Below are 23,299 nucleotides of genomic sequence, written 5' to 3'. Positions count from 1 at the left end.
TTTGTTTTCCACTGCTCATTTTTTGAAGCATCTGTCCTCATGTGCTATTCATCACTTGATAATAGCCTTTTCGGGGGGAAAAATCCAATAGTGATATTTCTCTCACTACACTCAATTAAAAAACACTGCTGACAAGAGAGCACAGAATATGAGGACACAGCTTTTATTTCAGTGACAGAAATCAAATCCTGGGCACTTTAACCAAAATGTTATCACTCTCCTCTGGCGATTGTGTGTGTTTCTGTGGATCAAATGAGCATATTTCTATTTGACATGTCTGAACACTTTTTTCCTTAGTCAGCTTTAATCAGGAAACACAGAACAAAGAGCCACATTGCACACTTTAAATGTTTTAGACATGTCCGTTTCTACAGTTGTGTGTTTTTTGTTGAATTTCTTTGAATGATGCTAGCAAATTACACTTCTGGCATGCATCAAAAGATTGTATTCAGTTTTTCTCATTATAAATAAGTAAAAGGTGGAGTGAACTTACTTTAACTTAGTTTGTATTTTTAGTACGCAGTTAGAGCAAAGGTTTGGGTAGATCAGAGAAAAATGCACATTTAGTGGATTTTGGCCCCAAACAGATGTTAAAAAAGAGTTTTTTGTTAAATGTGCATGAAATCTGCAGACAGATTAGAAACGGCAAAAGTCAGGGGATGACTGTTGCCACAGAATGTCACAAAATCGTATGTAAGCCGGGGTGGTTTTGCAGACAAATGCTTTGGATAGATGGAGTCAAAAGTGAGCTCTTTGGCCACAATCAACAAAAGTAGGTTTGTGAAAAAACAAAGGGGAGAAGAATTTGTCAGAAGGACAAAAATATTATGCTTTGGGGTTGTGAGGCAGCCTGAGGCACAGGAAACAGTGCAGAGATAGAGGGAAGAAGGGATTCCACTAAATCTGAGTAAATTCTGGATGCAAATGTGTAGTCGGTGAAGAAAGTGAAATGAAAACAAGGCTGTCTGAAAGGACAATGATCTAACACAGACCTCAGACTCCACCATCAACTACTGCTAGAAACACAAGCTGAAGCTTTTGGAGCAGTTCTTACAGTCCCATGATTGAACAAATCTGTGGGTAGATCATAAACCTGTTGTTCCTAATAGACAGCCCTAAAAATATCTCAGCACTTGACGTGATCTGCAAGACAGACTCGCAGACAGTTCCTAAAAAGGCGACACATTATATGGTTGCATGTGGTGCAATTATTTTTAATGTTTGTGAAATAAAAAGGAACAGTCCATTAACATTTCAATTTGAAGTGCTATAGCTGTAGGGTTTATATTTGTTCTCTTCTCTAATAAAAAAGAGGTGCCAGATGTACCTCCATCACAGTCTGTCAATAATCAGGACAAACAAGAAAAGAATGGTATACATGCAAAGCAAAGGGAATCATCCAATAGGAAGTATATTCAGAAAAAGGTAAAATATTTTTGGTTTTATTTGATTAAGCGAGAAAAAAAATGTATGCATATAATTGCTTTGGCTATTTTAAACAAAAGCTTTCATGCGTATTGAGACTACACAACCTGTTGATCTTCACTTGTTGTGATCCCGTGAGCCTTCAAGCTTCCTCTCTTCTTGCATGGACCTCCTTCACTTCTCCTGCAAGCAGCCTGTTCTAGAGTCCGACTTCCAAAGGTCTGGATAGACGAGGAACTCAGATGGTCTTCCAATTCTCTGTAAATCTCTCTCTCTCCCCTTTTTGTAGGCACAGTGGGATGGACTGACAGGGCACATTGTTCTTAACAAGACAGATGGCCTGAGGAGAGACTTTGATTTGGACATCATCAGCCTCAAAGAGGACGGCATTGCCAGGGTGAGCACAGAGGCCTGGAACAGCCAATTACAACGCTCTCATGCTGCTTTCGCACTGGCTTATTCGTTCCATTAGGGCATGTGTTTGTGTATATGAGAGACAGAGCGAGAGCTGATTAGTCATTTAGTTTTCTGTACTTACATCCTTTTAAAACACACTTACTAGCTGTTTTAGATTGTCCAGCCATGAATATTAATAATGCTGCACTAACTGATTCTTAATTTCCACGCTGTCTGTGCTTCACGTTGCTCTCATCACAATTCCTAAAGGGTGTTGTGGAGGGCAGAAGCCGCCTCACGAAAAGGTGGATCGAGGTTTGTGCCAGTGCCTTGTTTGGTGGAAGCCTTTGTTGTTTGCCCCCTCTTCTTGTTTGCCCTACTCTCACTCTACATGCCGTGCACCTTGCTGCTCCCTGCCTTGTCAACTTTGTCTCTCTTCACTGATTTTGTGTGCAGCAATGCCATGTGTTTGACGTTTCAGTTTTTCCCCTGTTTGGGTGCAGGCATTGCTTTGACACTCGTCAAAACTTTCAGGAAAAAAAGTACAAATTTACTTTGTTTAAATGCATATAGCTGTACCTCCATTAGGATTAGGAAGTAAGTGCTGCAATTTCACATTCTTTGATGGCAGGAAAGACGTAAGCAAATATATAAAAATAGCTCTCTGTCAGCTACTAAGCTATAATTTGCTTCGCTATTAGATTGCCTTCATACGTACTTTAATGGAAATCATGCAGGTTATACTCAATAAGGGCCACATGTTTTTGAAAAATGATATTTACTGAAATTTTTCTTCTGAACACCACTAAAGAGGACTCTAAATCACATATTCAAAGTGCAAACTTTAAGCTTTAATTCAAGAGGTTTAACAAAAATATTGAATTAAAAATTTAGTGATTAAAACTGTTTTTATACATAGTCCCTTCATTTTAGAAAGATTAAATATAATTGAACAAACCAACTTAACTGTAAATATAAAGGTTGTTTCTAACATCTGGATGAAAATCATTTGCAATCAACAATTGCCTAAAATCTAGAATTCAATTCAGCTTTATTTCTATAGGCCCAATTCACAACAACAGCTGCTCAAGGAGCTTTATATTGTAAAGACCCTACAATATTTAAACGAAAGAAATGCCAATAATTATATCATCCCCTATGAGCAAGCACTTGGCAGTAGCGGGAAGCTATTTTTCTCTTCCCATCATTCTGGTATAAATACATCTTTGTTTTATTTGTCCAAATAATTAGTTTCACAGCTGTGCAGGCCCCTTTAGATGTTTTCTTGCAAAGCCTAATCTGGTCATCTTGCTCTTGAGTGTCATAGATGGTTTGCACCTTTTTGTAAAGCCCGTGTATGTAATGTTATACCTACCCGCTTTTAGGGTGTTTTTGACTTGGTTTGATGTTGTGAAGGGATTTTCTTAATCTTGGAAAGATTTATGCTATGATCCACTTTAGTAGTCTTCGGTGGTCTTTCGGGGCTTTTGGTGTAGCTTGTCAGTGCCTTCTTTTTAAGAATATACCAGGTTGTTAATTTGACCACTCGTTAAGTTTTTGCTATGTTTGCAATGTTTTTTCAGCCAAATGATGGACTCCTTCACTTCACTTGCATTAACACATCTTTGGACCTCATATTGAGAGTTCAAGTGACCAGTTACCAAATACAAGTGAAGCACTTTGAATCAACTCTAGATTTTTAACTTGTCATGGAACAATGAGGGAACAGACCTCACCTGGTCATGAGACTGGGTTGTCATTTGTCCAATTAGGTTTCAGTTTCTGAACATGGGACACAATGTATAAAAATGGCTGTAATTCCTAAACAGCTAATGCAACACTTTGGTTAAACTTCTTGAATTGAAGCTCAAAGTCTGCACTCCCTGTGGTGCTCTACAGAGGCGAAAACACAAAAATGTGCCATTGTCCAAATACCTTTAGATTTATTTGTACCAAAAAGAATCTGATAAGCATAAGCAACACCTCATCTCAAGTTTAAAAACTTTAAATCTATAAAAGGAGTAGATTTACTTTCCTGGCCTTTGATTGGCACAAAGAGCAGAGTTATAACACCCTCTGGTGCACTGATTATACAACAAATCAACTTCATAACTCCATTCAGATTCCTTTCTAGTTTAAATTAAATTAAATTTTAACAGCAATTATGCAAAAGCAATGCTTTGATGATTGAAAGAGTGAATGTTCGATTCATTCATAGCACCTGCGTCTGTCTCAGTTGTCAGACAGCTATGTAGGCAGGCAGGAACTGTCAGTTTGCAAAAGCTCTGATTTATTTGTAATTTTAATTCCATTCAATACCTTCAGTCCTCAAAAGCCTCACCTCAGAGGAAATGCCACTATATAGTAAGCACATCACATAAATTGCCTGGCTTTATGGTAATAAAAAATGAATTATCAGTCCGTTGCAGTTGTGTTAGTTCTTGGGCACTGGAGTGTTAAATACACTCTGAAGAGGATGATGAGACAAAACAAAGTGAAAGTCTCTTGAGGAAAAAAAAGTATTTTTTTTTTAAAGTTGTTGACTTCCTGAAAATATATATTTTTTTCTCCTCAGCTTTCTTGGCCTGGCTTACTAAGTCTGTGGTAACGGTTTTCCACTCTGATTTGGTTCTGGATGAGGATGAGCGTTAGGATTCACAGATAACATTTTCCTCACAGCATATATGAGCCAATTCATGTCAGTTTTTATAGCACACTTAGTTGTTGGGAGCTCCTCTGGTGTACACGATAAAATTGCAAGGCTATACACAGAAAATCCATGACTCGGGGGTTTTAAAGATGCTGGCTGCATGCGGTACGGATGTCCTAGGCTATATTTTAGGATTAATTTCATTGACTTGGCTCGATTGCTCTTTTACCTAAACTTCAAACTGTGCAATCATACTGTTGATATTCGACAGAGGAGAAGCAGCCCTCTACAGCAGCATGTAACGCAAGCTAAATGATGCAAGACCAAACAATTTTAGACCAAAATACTCTCCACATCTTTAATATTCTCACTCTGACAAATTATCTTGGAGATTGAGGACAATGCAATTAATTCAATCCATCCCCACTCACAGTGTTCCTCATCTGCAGTGTCCACAGATAAGACAGATTTATGGTCCCTTGCAAAAAGTAACTCGGTGGAGATATGGAGTGCTTTTAGCGAGGTTATAAGTGAACACATTTTCCATCAGTCGGACTTGGTTAACAGAATAAGACAGAGTGTAATGAAGAGTGAAAAGCATTTCATCTTTTGGAATAGGTAATCCCACCCAGCCATTTTCAGAAAAATAAATTGTAAAAATAAGACTGTACCTTCTGCAGAGCTCAGTTTAATGAGAGGTACTGATGCGTTCACTTCTCTTCATCCTCTTAGGCAGTGAATGAATGGAGAGGGCATTGTTTCTGAATAAAAATACTAAAAGGCACATTTTTGTTCACAGAATGACTCGCCAGAGGAGAAAAGCTTATCTGGCACTTACTTTAGTTCTATTAACAATAAGGCCTAATAATTTAATGTTCTTAGCTTCATTCCAGACCTGTCATGACCTTTGCTAAAGCAAAGGGAGTTGAAAGGTTAAAAAAAATCCAGCTGCCAGACATCTGTTCTAATCTGATAACTGTCTGGATTATGCCGCCTGGTCTGATGATTAAGACAATCTCATTCACCATGTTGTCCTCTCTTCCTCCCAACCCTATCTACCCTTCTTTTTCTCTTGACTGCTGGTGTAATTTCCCTTTCTCCACTACTTATTTAAGTTTACTAACTGAATTTTTTTTAAATTAATGTTTGGTTTTGATATTATTTTTTGTAGTTATTAGAAAAAAATGGTCAGAAATGTAATAAATCCAAATTAATGCAAAAATAATTTCCCAAAGCCCAGCGTAATATCCTCAGATGTCTTTTCATGTAATGCTTTTCATCATTTAATTTCATGATCACATAAATAAAAAAGACAAAAAAAAAAAAATCCCAACAATTCTTATTGTTTTTGTTTTTTTTATCTGAGATGAAGCATAATTGTTCATTTTAATTAAAAATGACTTTTTTGTCACGCTGCTAGTCAACTAATTGTTTCAGCTCATTGTTAAAATGACAACATGGAGAAAAATAAATTGTTTAGCAGTTACTGGATGGTATTGTTGTAACACGTTTGCACTGTAGTTCTACTATTCAGTATTATATATTTATATATTTAAACTGGGCTTCCCTTTTGCTGTCAGCAGCAGTTATTTCAGGTTAAAGTAAAGGATGTATTTCAGTAACATATTCAGTACTGTGCAAAGGTCTTGATCCATCCCACATTCCTTTATGTTCTTTGTATTGAAACATGTTCAAACATGGAAATAAAACAGGACCAGCGTTTTTATAGTTCTCCCAAACTTAAAAATCAATTCTTGATACGACCACCTTTATTCTTCAACACGCAGCCTGAACTCTCTTAGGAAAGCGCTTTTGTAATTTTTTGAAGTAGTCTTAAGGAATAGTTCTCCAGGCTCCATTATAGATATTCAGAGTTCCTTGGATGCTGCACTTTATTCTGTTCTCTGTCAACATGATCCCACACTGCTTTAATAATGTTGAGGTCCGGGCTCTGGGGAGGCCAATCCATAACCGATAGTGCTCCATTGTGTGTTTTTCTATCCAGTTTTGATTTTACGGCATGGCTTCATCTCTCAGCATGAATCATTGTCATGCTGGAAAATGAACAATATATGGATCAAATGGGGACCCAGATGGATCTCTCAGGTCCTGTGTCAGGTCTTAGCTGGATTTCTTTTCCTATTATTTAAGGGAAGAAATAATGCTCATCTTCTGTGGAAAGCTCCTCGGTCTGCCACGTCTTCTTTTGTCTTCTCCTTTTTCATCTGATAGCTTTTTGAGAATCAAGTTGTTGGAAAAATACTATTTTATATCTTTCAAACTGTGTTATCTTTAGCATTTTTGTAGCTAAACATAAGAAATGGAAACAAATGGTATGTTTTTGCAACAAGCTGATGGCGTCTAAAGATATAATTTAAATTGGGTTCTTTGCTCACATGTATGCTATGTGTATACACAACCCTGGTTCATCCCTTGAGTTAGGTGTCATTTTTAATGCTTGAATGATTTATAGGTCAGTGTTAAGTGGATAAACCAACAACAAAAATAATTTATCTAAAAACAGTCCGGTACAAGGACTGCACTGAAAATGAGTGAAAAAGCAGCCAATGTCCAAAGAAACTTTAAAAGACCCTCAGAAAGCCTGGAGAACTATTCCTCAAGACCACCTTTTATAAAAAACTGCTCAAAAGTCAAGCATCTAGGTTGCAAAATACAAAGAAATGAGGGGTGGCTCAAGACTTTTGCACATCACTGGATGCTACTCAAATACGAGTGCTAACTGATCCAATAATTGTCATAATGAAATTGTTGTACTCAAAATCTGTTTGGTCCAAACTGCTCCTTCAGTTTCATATTTGCTGTATATAAAATTACATTTTTTAGCTCTTTGCCCAAAATCATCAGAGCAAAGCTCAGCAAAGGGAAAATGCTGTAGAATAGTGAATGAAGCAGAAAGTTGAAAAGGAGGCAGTGTCAGGTCTTTAAACCTTTATACTTCTTTTTCATTTTTCTGTTCGGCGAATCAGAAAATATGATTAATATGCGGTGTGTCAGAGCAAGTTCTATTTTCCCATTAAGATCTGGAGATTAAATCAACTTCGTTATTCTTTATTTTTCTGAAATAAGTGGAGTAATCAGTCAGCTTATTTTCCTGCACAGGTGATCGCTAATCATAAAAACGCAGCGTTGTTTAAAGCTTAAACAGAAGTAAAGGTCTATACGCTGCAAAACAGTCTTACACAGAGACTCCAGAAGGTGTCAAATGTAACATCCTGTGTTTGATCAAAGGAGCAAATGTGGTTCAATAATTCTGAAGCCCTGTTTGCTTTTGCAGATTGCTGTGTGGAACTCGTACAGGGGGATGAACCTGACGGAGGAGTCCAGGCGAGACAAGAATAACAATGTGACAGACTCTCTGGCTAACAGGACTCTCATTGTCACCACAATACTGGTGAGTAGGAAGGTTAAACAGAGGACAGCATAGAAAGAAGAAGGGAAGCACATGTGAGATATGGTTAATGTAGATAGGGGGAACAATAGATGGGAATGCAATGAAAAAGGAGAAGGATACAAAGACGGAAAGAGGTGTTTAGGAGATGTGGCTGCACAGTTTTTGTCTCGTTTTGTCAGCACAGAGCGAAGCCGATTCTTTATTAATCCCGTCCATAAAATAATTTGCACGTGCTCATGCAAAGGATCTACAAGCTAAAATAACAAAACTAGTTCATTTAGGATACTAAGCATAAAAAAGGGTCAGAATAAAGAATATACCATAAAAAGATGAATGTTTTGTTTTACACAGGAAAATCCTTACGTGATGTTGAGAAAGTCAGACAAGGAGCTGGTTGGGAATGATCGCTACGAAGGCTACTGTCTGGACCTTTTGAAAGAGCTCTCAAACATCTTGGGTTTTACGTATGAAGTCAGACTGGTGGCTGATGGGAAATATGGAGCCCAGAATGATAAAGGAGAGTGGAACGGGATGGTCCGGGAGCTGATCGACCATGTGAGTTACTAGATAAAGTGTAAACCCCTCAAATTAAATTGGGAAATAAAGTAGAGTAACGTTTTCCACGGTTGAATTCACAGATTTCATTCAAGCCTGTTTGCAGGCCTTGTTTAAAGACCAGTACAAGCTTCTTTCTTTGATAAAAATCAATGCTCCCTCTGACTATATTAACAAGGCTTCTAACAAAAACAAAGCTATCTGACCAGAGTTATGAGCTATAAATAAATATTACATTGCTTTCTAACAGTTTTCTCAAGTAAAGAAAATCTTTTAACGAGGTGTATTCATCATGTGAATACTGATGCACCGATGAGAGCCCTTGAACAGTGCTCACTTTACCTGCAGTGGGTTACTTTTGTTTGGTGTTTTTTAGGTTGCAGACCTTGCCGTGGCTCCCTTAACCATCACCTATGTCAGAGAGAAAGTTATCGACTTCTCCAAGCCCTTCATGACCTTAGGCATCAGTATCTTGTACCGGAAACCTAACGGCACCAATCCAGGCGTGTTCTCATTTCTTAATCCCCTGTCTCCGGACATCTGGATGTACGTGCTGCTGGCCTGCACAGGGGTCAGCTGCGTCCTCTTTGTGATTGCCAGGTGAGAGGATGCACTGATGCTTGAGGGGACGAGCTGAGGTGTGATGAACTGTCCAAAGCCCCAGCTCAGCTCTGCCACACTCTTCTTTGGTTACTAAGGAATGCCACCACAGAGCTTTTTAGAACAATAAAAAGTGGGCGAGCCTGACAAGAATCACAAATCAGCTGTGATGTTTTGGCTCGACTATATTTTAGCAAATTTCTGCTACTCAGAAATAACGGAGAGTGTGCTTTTAGCCATCAGCTGCCAGAGTGGATTTGATTGTGGCTGTTAAGTAGCTGGGAGTAATTGCAAACTCTCCACCTTTTTCTACGGTAGTACGAAAAAGAAATCTGCCAGCTGGTTGCACCTTGCAATCTGTAAGTGACAATGAAAATGTGAGACTCAAAATACGTGTTTTGCATTCTGTGAAAGTGCAGATTGCACTGAAGCACTAATGGAAGCCTGTTTTAATGTGAACTGCATGACTGAATTATGATTACCTGCAGCACACTGGTTCCGTACTTCTTTTAATCTCGCTTCCTTTCTGTCGTTGTCTTGCAGGTTTACTCCTTATGAGTGGTACAACCCACACCCGTGCAACCCGTCCTCGACTCTAATTCAGAACAATTTCACTTTACTCAACAGTTTCTGGTTTGGAGTTGGAGCGCTGATGCGGCAAAGTAAACTATTTTTATATAGTCGGTTGATGAAATTGTATGTTGACTGTCAAATTAACAAAATGCTTTGGTATGGTAAATGGCCTGTATTTATATAGCGCTTTACTAGTCCCTAAGGACCCCAAAGCGCTTTACATATCCAGTCATCCACCCATTCACACACTGGTGATGGCAGCTACATTGTAGCCACAGCCACCCTGGGGGGCACTGACAGAGGCGAGGCTGCCGGACACTGGCGCCACCGGGCCCTCTGACCACCACCAGTAGGCAACGGGTGAAGTGTCTTGCCCAAGGACACAACGACCGAGACTGTCCAAGCCGGGGCTCGAACCGGCAACCTTCCGATTACAAGGCGACCTCCCAACTCTTGAGCCACGATCGCCACCGTATGTACGGTGTCTTTGACAATCATGAAGAACGTGTTTCTGTTCAGACACCTGGCAAAACGTGCATTTACCAACATGTGTGTGCTTTAAAATTTTTATGCTATTAGTGTGTCCCTGCAGTCAGATCAAATCGGAGGCCACCTGGATATTATTCATTTGGGGCTCTATAATCATTGACTCACTTTGGAAACAACCTTCACTGCAGTTTTTGGTAGTTCTGCAGTGGCTTTGTTTTCCCCCCAAAAAATAATAACCTAAAAATATTTGTGCATTCTTAAATTCTTTTTTAAAATATGGTTTTCAGCTCAGACAGATTCGATCTCACTCTTTGTACACTATGTACCCAGCAGCACACAGCAGACAGACAGTTAGCACAACGATGGTGAACATAACAAGAAACATCAGTTAAATGTTTGATTTAAATTTATCAGGTTAGGACACAAGCACACACAAACCAAAAATGCTATTGTTTAAAAAGTTAAAACTTTACTAATAAAAGCAGCAAAAACTGGGGTCTTACTGCAGAGCTACAGTAAATGAAAACCCTGCACAGCGGCTCGGCTGTGAGCTGTTTAATGCCAAACATCAATATTTTCCTCCTATTTTCTTTGAATGCCCTTTCCATATATCCTGGCTCCAGTTCACATGAATTGCATCCAAACCCTATTATAAGAATTATGTTGCACATCATAAGGACTTTATCTCTCTAAAGGCAGGAGATTTGGGCAGGCAAAGTCTGACGTGCCTGATTGAGTGGTCAGCAAACCTACTGACAATATCAGCCGAGTGCAAGCCAAGTGTAACTATCAGTAAGCTATGTGTGTAATTTGTTAGCTCTTTAGAAAGGCAGAAAATGAAGAGATGAGCAAGTGGGGCTCATTTTGGATTCGTGCAAATTTCAATGTTGGTTTATTTTCTTATCTGTAAATCAGATTGCCGATAAAGCTTTAATTACATGTCTCCTGCTGCACTGATTCCCTTTCAGCATTTATCAAAAAACAAGCTCAGGCAGGTTTTATACTCTCCGCACTGTATTCTGCATATGAGCTTTTTGATGCTGTGGGTTCTTCTCTAGAAGCACATTTAGGGATTCTTTTCACTCAGAGTGAATAAAAAAACGAGCACAGATGAATCCAAACCTCAAACCCTAAAAGTGGCAAATGTATTCTCCAGTTATCTGAATATGTTTTCCCCAATTTCCTTCAAATAAAAATATAAAGCACTTTGCTTATTTTGGTGCTTAGGTGTTGCACTTCATTACTTTTTACATGTGCTGCTACATTTTCTTTACTTTCAGCTTTCCTTTGTCAGATCTTCTAAAGTGTACCATTGTATTTACTGTGAATCTCACAATTAGGATTAAGAAAAAATATTGCGATTAAGAACAATGTAAATCGGTTTCTCCCATCTTTTAAACATGCAAACAACACCTATTATTATTCTAGTTTCACTATTCTGATATTAACAAAATGATTCCTGCATTATCAACATGTTTCTCACTCTCCCTTTCTTAAACCTTTACCACATGTGCTCGTTCTTAACCCCTTGGTTCTGTTTTCCGTGCTTCCAGGCTCAGAGTTGATGCCTAAAGCTCTATCCACACGTATAGTTGGTGGCATCTGGTGGTTTTTTACCTTGATCATCATCTCATCCTATACGGCCAACTTGGCAGCCTTCCTCACAGTGGAACGAATGGACGCACCCATCGACTCAGCAGATGACCTGGCAAAGCAGACCAGGATTGAATATGGTGCAGTTAGGGATGGATCCACTATGACTTTTTTCAAGGTAAACCTGCTGTAGTGTCTAGTATGAGGCTTTTAGAAATATGTGACGCAATACGTATTACATTATATAATCTGTCTTTCAAGGGCTTTTCTCTCTCTTTATGTTTATATTAAGCTATATGTTTTCCATGGTGACGAACTGAATATGTGGTAATGCTGCTGGAGAGGAAAGTGATTTTTCACACTGAATGCAAACCATAGATATTTGATTTTTGCATCCTTTAAGAAAATGTTTTGTTATCTTTCAGTAAAACTAAGTGCTTGCAAAAGGCTGTTTGTCCATCCATTAATCTTTTTCCATTTCTCTCCAATTCGGGGTTACATGCGGGCAGCAGGCTATACAAACTGTGCAAAAAGCAGGATACACCCAGGACAGGTCACTGTTGGTTAATCACAGGGAGACAAAGAACCATTCATATCTATTGCCAGTTATCCTAATGAGCATGTCTGTAGATTGTGGGAGGAGGCCAGAGAAGATCGTCAGCTGGTTGGTGGATTCAAACCCAGGATGTTATTGCTATGGGGTGACAGTTCACCCCATAGCAATAACATCCATAGCAATATTTCATATTTCTTAAAACTATGAGGTTTTAATATATTTAAATACATAACTCAGGAGTCACAGTACCAACCAAAATTAACATCAGCCATTGGGCATAGCCTTAGTGCCTCAACACTAAATTTGTAATTTACCTTTGTCAAAATGAGTTTATTACAGTTTCTCAACATAATTCACGGGAACAGATACTTCTTAAAATCATATAATTTCCTTTCTGTATCATCCTGCATTTTTGCCAAAATTCTGTTATAATGAAATTAAATAAAAATAAATAAATAAATTCTTTCATGGCTGGTGATGTGAATCCATCAAGAAGGATTGTATGATGGGAAATGGAGAAGATGCATATCGAGAATTTGGGAGTGTCTGTGTTGAAGTATACGGTAATTTGTGAGTTCCTATTATATAATGCATTAGTGTACTAGTGTCCTTGGGTGGGCTGTCACTTCCTTGCCTCACAGCTACCCTGGCTCTGTGCCTCCTGTGGCTCAGCAGGGGTGATCCATGCACGGCTTTATCCTCCCAGATTGCAGCCAGTGATTATGGCTGCCTCGATAGGAAGAAGCAGGCTGTGTTGATGGCTTGAACAAATTGAATCAGCTGGAGGAGATTTAGAACACAGCTGTCCCATTTTCTCTGACTGAGCAAAGCGAAACACACACTCACACACATCGACTGAGACTCCCGCTGAAACACAGTCCCACACAGCTTGCTTGTTAAACTTGTATGCATTTATGGAAGCGTTGAAATCCAGTTAAGCACATATAACTGCGCTTGTGTAGACACGAACGCACAAAGTCTATTTTAAACACTGTACACTTTTTATTAACTTTTGGCTGCTTTGCTCCTTAGAAATCAAAGATCTCCACTTATGAAAAGATGTGGGCCTTTATGAGCAGCAGGAAGAACACCGCTTTGGTTAAGAACAACAGAGAAGGTATCACCCGCGTCTTGACAACAGACTACGCCATGCTGATGGAGTCCACCAGCATCGAGTACATCAGCCAGAGGAACTGCAACCTCACACAGATTGGGGGTCTCATAGACTCCAAGGGCTATGGAGTAGGAACACCTATTGGTAGGATGAACAAGAAAGATGTTTATGACTCAACATCATCTTTGTCACCTATCTCCGAATGAAAAGCCCCTGAAAAAGTAAAGAAAAAAGTCATGTAGAGTCACATATTTTGAATTGAGAACTCCTTGTGTTTGACATATTTCACTGCAGCAAGACTCATTTCTTATTAAATAAATATATCAATTAAAGCAAGCCATAGACAATTACTGCATATCTTCAAGCACAACAAATTAAATTCTGATTAAAAGATCCTGGTGGTCTTATTTTACTTGAAAATATTTTTTATAGAAACGTCTGTAAATGAATGTTTTGCATGAGAGATAGAAATTTTTATTTCATTAGGAATTTGCATATTTTTCTCAGGAGTTCAAGTGCAGAGCAGCTACCCTTTATCCTCAAAATGCAAATACCCTTCCATCAGAAAGCTCTGCCAGCTGTAAGGCTTTAGGCCAGTTTGTTAGAATTTGAACTGGAAGCAGGTCAACCTCTGCACTTGATGTCAGGACTGTTGGATGTTTACTCAAGCAATACTTAATATATATCTCTCTTTCTTCTCTTCTCTTATCAAGATGCAAAGGTATTGCAACTGATGTAGGTTTGAAACCCTCCGTCAGAGATTCAGGCTTATTTGATAACAGCAAGCCAACCTGACAAGCCTGTTAATTTTCACTCTGCTGCTCCTGTAGAAAACATTCTGCATTGTTGAAAATATTAAAGGCCACCACAGAATGGAGGAGCATCTGTAGCATAGTATGACAGAGAGGGCCAATAAACAGAAAGCCTCCCTGGGTAGTTAAGTTGGCATTAACTGTTCTTGTACAGGATTTTTCTAATCCAGTCCAGTTTGATGTTGACCTATTATTTCTCTGAATTCAGTTTTACTTCCCTGCTGGCCAAAAAAGCACAAAAATGAGATGTGCATAGAGTGGTAAAAGCAAGAGAAATGACAAAGCATTATCTAGGAAGGCCAGACCAGGACCAGTCTCTCTAAATACTTTTTTTGCTGTTGTAGTGGAGAGTAGTGGTTTAGTGTGTTTGGTAGGATGTTTTTTTCAGAGCACGGGAACTCGGTACATGGTCAGGTTTAGGTTAAAGACATCCTTAAGAGATAAACACAGATGAGCGGCTCACTGCTTTAGGCTAAATCCCTCAGAGCAGAGGTAGCTGTGCCCACGCTGTGCTAAAAAGTTAGTCCATTCAGCGCTTTTCTCAACTGATCAATAGGCTCTGATAGAGTGAAAGTTGTGTATGAGTGTGGAAGTATAGTAGGAAAAGAGGGGGGATGCAGAAAATAACAGGAAATAGTGATTATAGGGTGTAAGAGTTCTTAATACTGTTTAAGAATTCTTAAACCTTATATATATATATATATATATATATATATATATATATATATATATATATATATATATGTATCACGTTTATTGGCCATGTATATGCACAGACACATACAAGGAATTTGGTTCCGGTAGATGGTGACTCTCAAGCACAGCAATGTATATCTCAACAATCTAAGCAACACAATTCACCCACACACACACGCGCGTGTGTGGATATATCAAAGACTGTTGACTAGTTTTACTCAATAAAAATGTACAAAACTCTGTATACTGCAATGTAAGCTCCAACAAGGCAAAACAACAACAGAAAGGACAAACAAGGAAAAAAGTCTTCTTCCAGAGCTGGTCAACCTGAAAAGCCCAGTGTAGTACAGACAAAATAGTTATTCTGGGAAATCTTGTGTGCAGCCTGTAGCCATGTTCCTTCTTTCTTCGCAAACTAAACACAACTCTTTTGCAGCACTTCTCACAGGCCAAAAGGTGTGACACACTGTTCTCGCACGCAAAAAATACCTTCCAAATTTAGCGGCTGGAGAAAGAAAGATATTGGCAGTGTTTAGTTTTTAGAATTTTTAGTTTCTTGTCATCTCAAACGCGTAGGAAAATAAAATAAAAATGTGCAGAGTCTCATGCAAGTGGTGACTGCCATCATGTTCACATGCATGTGGGTGGAGTTGCAGCTAATTGTTATTATTATTCCTGTTCTGCTAATCAAATTATGGTGAATCAGGTGGAAAATAATCTTCATCACTTAGTATTACAGACTTAGATCACTCAGATAAATTCTGCTTTAACATGAGAATGTGCCCTCCCCATCACATAGGAATGATTTTTTTAAAAGGGCAGACGAAGCACATGCAGGACATGTTTTGACTTGCATGTGACATATTTTTTTTGCATGTTATGTCTGCAAGGTTATGACTGAGTCTTATGTCACATAAAAGTAAGGCTCCAGTTCTGGGGACTGTTGCTGTTTCTGAAAAAAAAATACTACTTCAGAAAAACACAATAAATATTTATATCCAATTTAATAGCATGGATATTTAATGCTAGATAATGGTATTCGTCAACAAATAATAATGAGCAAATAGTGGCATATAAATGTAGTGATGTAAACTGTAAAGATTGACTTTAAAAACTTTTTTCTACCCTCCCTCTCACCAGGTTCTCCTTACAGGGATAAAGTGACCATTGCCATCCTTCAGCTCCAGGAGGAAGGGAAGCTGCACATGATGAAAGAGAAGTGGTGGAGAGGAAACGGCTGTCCAGAAGAGGACAACAAGGAAGCCAATGCCTTGGGCGTGGAAAACATTGGCGGTATCTTCATTGTCCTGGCTGCCGGTCTGGTTCTCTCTGTGTTCGTGGCCATTGGAGAGTTCATCTACAAGGCCCGCAGGAACGCCGACATAGAGGAGGTAAGTGAGGTGATGCTATAAACTGCTGTGTGATGATGCGAAATGACCAGATTAAAGGTTACATTTTGCTCTGAGTAGAGGGTTGGGTTTTTTTTCTTTTCTTTTTTTAGAAAAGACCTAGTTTTTCTGTAGATCGTTTAAAAGCAGAAGTGATTAATGTCTGGAAGTATGCACTGACAACGAGCAAAATTTTGTTCATTCCTCATTCTGCGTGTTGGAAGGTATGTTTTTTTGTTGAAATCAATGGCTCATCTGAGTGATATTACTCAAATTAAAATTTGCAGTTGCTGCCGGTGTCTTGGCTAGACAGTCATTAGAATGATTTGTGACTTATTGCTTTGACACAGTGAATGCTAGGTTTTGATACAACTAGAAATTGTAGTCAAATAAAACACAAAGGTCTGTGTGGGGTGTTTTTTTTATATACTACAAATATCAGTACTGGATTATCCTTCAGTTCACATGATTTTAATCTTCTTTTTGGAGGTAACAAATATATTTCTCAAGAAAAGCATACCATTTCACACGTAACAAAGGCAGTATTATATCATGAAAGATCAACAATGCCATGCGCATGATTCGTGTTTTCAGTCTGCCTTATTTTTCTTTCTTTCATGTTGTTTCCATATTGTTATTTATTATCAGAATATTTTTTTCAAGTTTTTCTGTGTTATCTTTTCTCATCCATCCCTTTTTTTTCTTTGCATCAGGCATTTTGTTTCTTTTATGGGGTGCAGTCTCGTCAGTTTCAGCGCCGTGGCTCCACCTCCTCCTCTGGCACTTCCTTATCTACAGATCTAGAGAGTGGCAGGCTACTGGGCGATGACACTGAGTAGCCATGACAACACAAATACAACACATGCTCACTCTTATTGATAGGTTTGTAACCGGGTGTCCTTCTCCCTGCCACTGTTCCCAAAATATGCCAGCATAGCTAAACCTTCAACCTTCAGCGTCACCTAATCCTTAATCATTTCTATAGTTGACCCTTTTTTCCTTCAGCGTGTACCTGCAAAGTGCTTGTTTATTTCCAAAGTGCTCCCACCACCCTCCCTCATGAGGGTGGTGGGAGCAGTACTTGCATTACAGTACTTGCAAGTGGTTTCTGTGGCATCGTGCTGGCGTGTCTCCGTGATGACTTGCCCTCCCCTCTCATTTGTATGCTGTTTCTTATCTGTAAGGAGCAAATTAATGATTAGAGCCTTAAAATACAGCCTCCGTTCCAGAAAGCACTCAAAATAGTTGCACATTTTTGGTAATGTGGAGTCTAAAAATCCTAAAAATTCAATATAGCTTTAAATTATAGCAACTAGTTTTACAATGTGCATTAAGTGTGGCACTATAGGGGAGACCGGGGATAGTTGTAATGTGGGTCAGTTGTAAGACTTCCAATTTCTCCAATCAGGGCCAAGTTTCAAATGATGTGATTCATCCTGTACATGCCCGATTCAGTTCTTCTATCACATGTGAAAAATTAGCACATTTTGGCAAACACAGACAATCTAAGAAGATAAATAGTAATTTTTTTAAACTTTATTTCAACGTTTAATAGCATTATCTGCTTTGCAGTTAAACTCATCAAACCTAAATCATGTTATTTGTATGTCTATGGGGATATATTCTGTGTAGGTCTTTAGTGCTAATGTTTTAGCCGTTGGCTGTAATGTTAGCTAGTTCATGGCTATAGGAGTCTGGGTCATTTGTAAAAGAAAAAATCTGGGTTAGTTGTAACAATAATGCAAATGTTACAACTTACCACACTACTACTTTAACTTATATTAAACAAGTTGGGGCAACGACATCAGCAGAGAGGTTCACTGGTCACCTTTGTATATGCGGTTAATGCCATTGGCAACACAATTCCTCCAATGTTTGTGCTCCCACACATACGTTATGCAGACCACTTTGTCAGAGATGGGCAGTAGGAAGTATTGGTAGTGGAAATAAATCAGGATGGGTGCGAGAAACAGATTTCCTCATCTTTCTGAAGCACTATGCAAACCACACCAAGGCCATGAAAAAAAGTATTTCTTCCCATGGACATTGCGATGGAATTGCGATACTGGCGCACAACTACATTTTTTCAGCTTCATTGTTATGTTCAAAAGTTGGTGCAAGAGTTGTAGGTTAGGCCCACTGAGCCAATGAGGCCAAACTCAAGGAAGACCAACCAAAATTAATGAAATATTCAGTTTTGAAAATTCCATAATTTGTTTTAGGGGTTGGAAAAGCTAGATTTCTGCATTCTGTCACACACACATAGCTACATAAATGGCTCTAAGTGCATTCAGGTGTTGAATAACAAAGATTACATGTTAAGATTTTGTCAGTATCCTTATTTCATTGCGTTACATTTTACCCCAGGATATGTTACAACTAACCCAGACTATGGGGTTAATTGCAACACTTCACTCTTTGTGTTTGAGGCCATACCATGTAATGAGTAATTGTGCTGCAGAGAAAATAGCTGCACTATTTAATAGCAGAGACATGTAGATACTTTGCATTACATTTTGAATCCACCACCTTAAAAGAGCTCCAATTTACAGACAGAAATGTCAAAAATGTTACAACTATCCCCGGTCTTCCCTACTGATGTTTTCTTCACTCTGGTTAAGTACCCTTTCTTTTGGCAGTGTAGTCTCAGTAGACTTTTGTGTATACTCTCAATGCCTTTTGGGAAATCAAAAGATAGGAAAACTTATTTGAATATTTCCTCCTCATTAAGCTCATTAGTAGACTGGTTTGGTTGGCTGAGGTTAGGATAGCAGTGACTGAACAATGTGTTGAGTTAAGATGTCCCTTGACACAAATCCGGGGCCAGAAGTAAAGTCGTCCTTTCATTAATAACTTATATTACTGCAGAGAATTCTCAGCGAGGAAATGATGGAGGAAAATAATTTTCACTTTATCCCTGGACTGACCTTGTGTTCCTTTTCTTCTCTGAAAGGCAGTATGAGAGTGAATGCAATATTCAGTCAGATAAAGCAAATATTAACTACTACTGTGAATTAATAACTTTACTACTGTTACAGGGCATACAGTCGGTGCATGCAACGAGTGCATATCCTATAACCTACTTAGTAAATTGATAAGATACTTAAATTATACAAGAATGAACATTGTATTTAATGTATGCATATCCAGTGATAAATTGGTGTTTTCACAAGTAAAGTAAATATAACTTTTTTGTTGTTGTTGTTGTAATCAGGTATGATTTTGTTTTTACAACTAGTCACCAAAAAACTTGAATTGTCAGTTGTTCAGGTCAAAAAAGAAGAAGTTTTTTCTGGTATTCATAGGAAACCCATACTAGATCAAGAAACCCGAAGCCCAAGGATGGAACAGGAAGGTTTTCTTCTATGTTGTAAAGCTCAGCAGATAAAAACTGGATGACTTTCTGCTGTGAATTATGATTTCATGAGCACGGCATCCAGAGTAGGGCAAAATAAAAGGCAAATAACTGCGATTGAAGATTAATGTTTTCAATGCAATGTACTGTTCTACAGATTCAGATAAGCCTGAGGCTTTTCATTTCAGATGGCCTTCTTTTTTATAATTTCAAATGATTACCATACTATAAATCCATAGCTCCCTGCAATAGAATGCACAGCAGACACTGTGCTTTATCTCTGTCAGTAATTGGTTTTCATGATGAGACAACAGAGTTTATAAATGTTTCACAACTCTTTCAGAGAAAATTTACAATATATGTGAGTTTTCCCATTCCTGGTCACCTGACTCAAACCAGTTCTCTAATTCATCTTCACCCAAACTCCTAGTAGCATGTATCTACTGGAAATCAGTTTATTTTGGTGTCTTAACTCCGGCCTTTAATTCTTTATCTCTCTGGCAGTGTGTGTCTTTTAGCGCCGTGATGGAAGACTTGGGGATCTCCCTGCAGTGTTACAAAGGCATCCGGAGGAGGTCACGACCTCACGGCGGTGCGAGGTCCGCTTGCATCTTCTGTCAACCCAAACGTACTTCAAAGAGGGAGGGAGCGAGACGAGATTCCAACACTTAAGCTTTGAATCAGAAAAGAAATGGAAATGCAGAGACTGGTATCTGATCATTTTCCAGTTCTCTTATTTTTTTGTGTGGGCCACCAGCAGCTATGACGTTATTTCCTGAGCACCTGTAGACTGCTTGTGTATGGATAACGCATTAAATACTGTACCGTAAATGTAGTTGACAACACTTTAGCCTTGTATCAACATTAATAATGTTAAAACAGGTGATGACCGCAAGAATGAAATCCCTGTCATAGTGCAAACCATCGATGTTCTCTCATGGCTGTAGTTTGGGTTAAGGCGTCCGCAGAGTTGAATCTGCAGACTTTATAGAACCTCCCATCGTTTAATGACAAAAATTCACTGATTTTAACAATAAAAAGACTTTTGCATTTTTTTAAATGGTTTTAAATGATTTCTTGCTCTCGTTTCTTGCTGGCAGCAGTGTGTGTGCGTTTCTTGTAGGCACACACTGAAGTAGCTTCAGGGAGGATTGCTGAGCCAACGCTGACCTGCGAAAAGAGATAACGACCTCTAAGGAAAGACACAAACACACCTGCTGTTTTATAGCCTTCCAGTACCAGCATCTCAAACATCAATCCTGACACACAGACACACACACAGACTCCTTACAAACACCTGTGATCATGATGTCATCCCAGAGATGGATCAGAAAAAAGAATATAATACAGGGAGAATGGAAGGACAAAGTGAAAAGGACGTTTTATAATGCTGTAAGCTGTAAGGAGGTCAAAGACAAACACAGTTTTTTCCTTCCCTTGAGAGTAACAGTCTTGTTTTTCAATAAGCCTCCTTTTTTTCAGCGTGTCTTTGTCAAATTTGACAACGTGAGGAGAAATCGTGTCTTCCAGGAGTGACAGTAGATCCCAGTGGATGTTTGCATGCCACAATGAGATTTGTTACATTTAAGTACATTTTAAGCTTGACATACACGCTGCAGTAGACCCATCAGCAGATTTAGAATTTACAGCACCAAGCCTCAGACTGAACCATAAAATTAATAAAAGCCTATATTTTGGAAATACAGAATATTCCCATTAGTATTCTTTATAAAAGCTTGGTTTTAGGGATGGAGGCTTATGACAGCTTCATTTAAATTTAATATTGTTTGACTACTGCACACATTCAGTGTGTCTTTATTCCCCTCTCTTACTCAAACAAGAGATGTCTCAACTGACAGGTGAGGATTATGCTGATGAAAATGTTCTTAGGAGCCTCAGCAGTATTATCTCTCAGCATTACTAACTAATTCACGCACCCCTGCTGGAACTCTACTCCTGAGGACACGGTGAAGGATACCAACTTTGACACTTGACACACATCAAACGGATACCCCGGCACAGCACTGATTAACATATGTGACAACAAAGTCTTTACTGACAAATCCAACTCTCATTCCCCTTTTGGTCAGGCCTCACATTACAGTCAAAGCTTCCCCATATCAACTTTTGTTCCTGTCCTCTTGGACTTTTTTTTAAGATCAAAGACTGAATAACCAGCTCTTACCCAACCTGTGTACTTTTCATGACTGTGTCCTCCTTTTACCATTTGAGGCTTTCCGCTCACCTGCCCTGAACTCTAGCTGGGTGTGTGCTCTGTCCACCTTTGTGCCTGAAGCCATCTGCTGTTCCTTTCTTTCAGTTATTGTATAAACATTACTGCAATCGGTTTTAGAGTTAACTCCAGAATATTACAAACCAAATGATAGTAAGGAAGCAATTCCAAGGGGACAGAAACTAAGACAAACTGTTAATGGATCATCTTAAAGTTTAAGTCTTGATAATGTCAGGACATTCAAAACTGACCTTCACTTCCCTGATCTTAGCAGCTAATGCAATGACATTTCAAACAGGACAGAGCACTAAATGCTGTAAATAGCTTATAAATTGTTGGAGTCAGAGGTTTTGTGCTGTCGTTTCTCTCTGTAGACTCTGTATGCTGGTTTGTGTGTATCTTGAGAGAATTCGACCAAGCGTTTCTTAATCTCTTCATGTAATGAGTTTTCTCTTTTTTGGTATTCAGATTAATTCTGGGATTGGGCTCAGTCCAACGTAGCGTTTGGTTGCCCCTAATCTCCTAACCCCATAATTCTTAATCAAAACCAAAGGCAGTATTTTTTTTTTATCATTATCTAATCCATCACGAATGAGGCCATGGATTACAACTCCAACCTTGGCATGCTGCTAAACTGACCGTTATTGCTAAGCCAGGATGTCCTCACCTGACTAATGCTCTGTTGTCTCTGGCTTAAACTCTTCGTCGCAATGATCTCAAAGCACAGAGCTCTCAACCTGGGGAGGTGAAAGAGAGATGTGGAGACATGAAGGGATTGTGGCGTCTGTCTGTTTTTGCTGTCAGTAAGTTTGAAGTTGTGGGGGAAGAAGAAAGCTGTCAGAAAGCCTTCAGAAAACAAATAAAAAAAAGGGTAAATTACAGAGCCTGCTGTTTTCCATTCAATGCCAAAATGGAGAAGTAGAATGCACTTTCTCTAAGGTGGTTTTGAGAGTCTTTAACAAAGAACAGGAAAAACTCAGCAGGACAAAGTTTAAATTTGATTTCATCACATTTCTGGAGAAAAGCTTGTTTCTCACCAATTTAAGTCCTTCAGACCTGTCAGACTTTGTCCATGTATTACAATATAAAGCTCTTAACTGTACATGCAAGTACAGAAGGCCCAAATCTAAATAATGACTGCGGAATAAAAGAGGCACAGACATTTGAGTGCGTCCCATCCATCACAATGTAATGAACAGTCTCTGGGGCTGATAAGGCACATCTCTGTCAACCTTCCTGTCAATGAAGACAAACGAGAGGGAGGAGGACTCTTAGAGGCGCAGAGCATTATTTATCTATCCCCTTCTGTTTCTCCCTCCCTGCGCCTGCCTTTCTCTCCTGCTATGTGAAGTCCTGGCTGCAAAAATCCAGGGTGAATGCTGCCATCTGCTGGTGTGCAGGGGAACTGGGCTTGTGAATAAAAAACTGAAAACTTTTGAAAACCTCTGCAGT

General features: G+C 38.9%; 1 protein-coding gene across 2 annotated transcripts in view; it reads left to right on the top strand.

The window, feature by feature from the left end:
• Positions 1-20,674, top strand: part of grik1a (glutamate receptor, ionotropic, kainate 1a) — a 36,520-nt gene extending 15,846 nt beyond the window's left edge. Inside the window, exons 8-16 of one of the 2 annotated variants that reach the window (XM_085470309.1) lie at positions 1,715-1,822; positions 7,767-7,883; positions 8,235-8,438; positions 8,815-9,038; positions 9,582-9,700; positions 11,654-11,871; positions 13,282-13,507; positions 16,012-16,262; positions 20,119-20,674. In XM_085470309.1, the coding sequence (XP_085326435.1) occupies positions 1,715-1,822; positions 7,767-7,883; positions 8,235-8,438; positions 8,815-9,038; positions 9,582-9,700; positions 11,654-11,871; positions 13,282-13,507; positions 16,012-16,262; positions 20,119-20,286 (1,635 nt within the window). In that variant the 3' untranslated portion in view covers positions 20,287-20,674. Of the gene's footprint in view, positions 1-1,714; positions 1,823-7,766; positions 7,884-8,234; positions 8,439-8,814; positions 9,039-9,581; positions 9,701-11,653; positions 11,872-13,281; positions 13,508-16,011; positions 16,263-16,972; positions 19,148-20,118 lie in introns of those variants that run through there. The other variant, XM_085470310.1, reaches the window with a different exon arrangement.
• The last annotated feature ends 2,625 nt before the right edge of the window (positions 20,675-23,299 follow it).

Source organism: Copadichromis virginalis, linkage group LG10 (genome assembly GCF_057382275.1).
Source record: "Copadichromis virginalis isolate Kocher_CV1m ecotype Utaka linkage group LG10, C_Virginalis_male_GT1.1, whole genome shotgun sequence".
NCBI classification, from domain to species: domain Eukaryota; kingdom Metazoa; phylum Chordata; class Actinopteri; order Cichliformes; family Cichlidae; genus Copadichromis; species Copadichromis virginalis.
The sequence above is the reverse complement of the archived record's forward strand: the minus strand, read 5'-3'. Positions and strand labels throughout refer to the sequence as shown.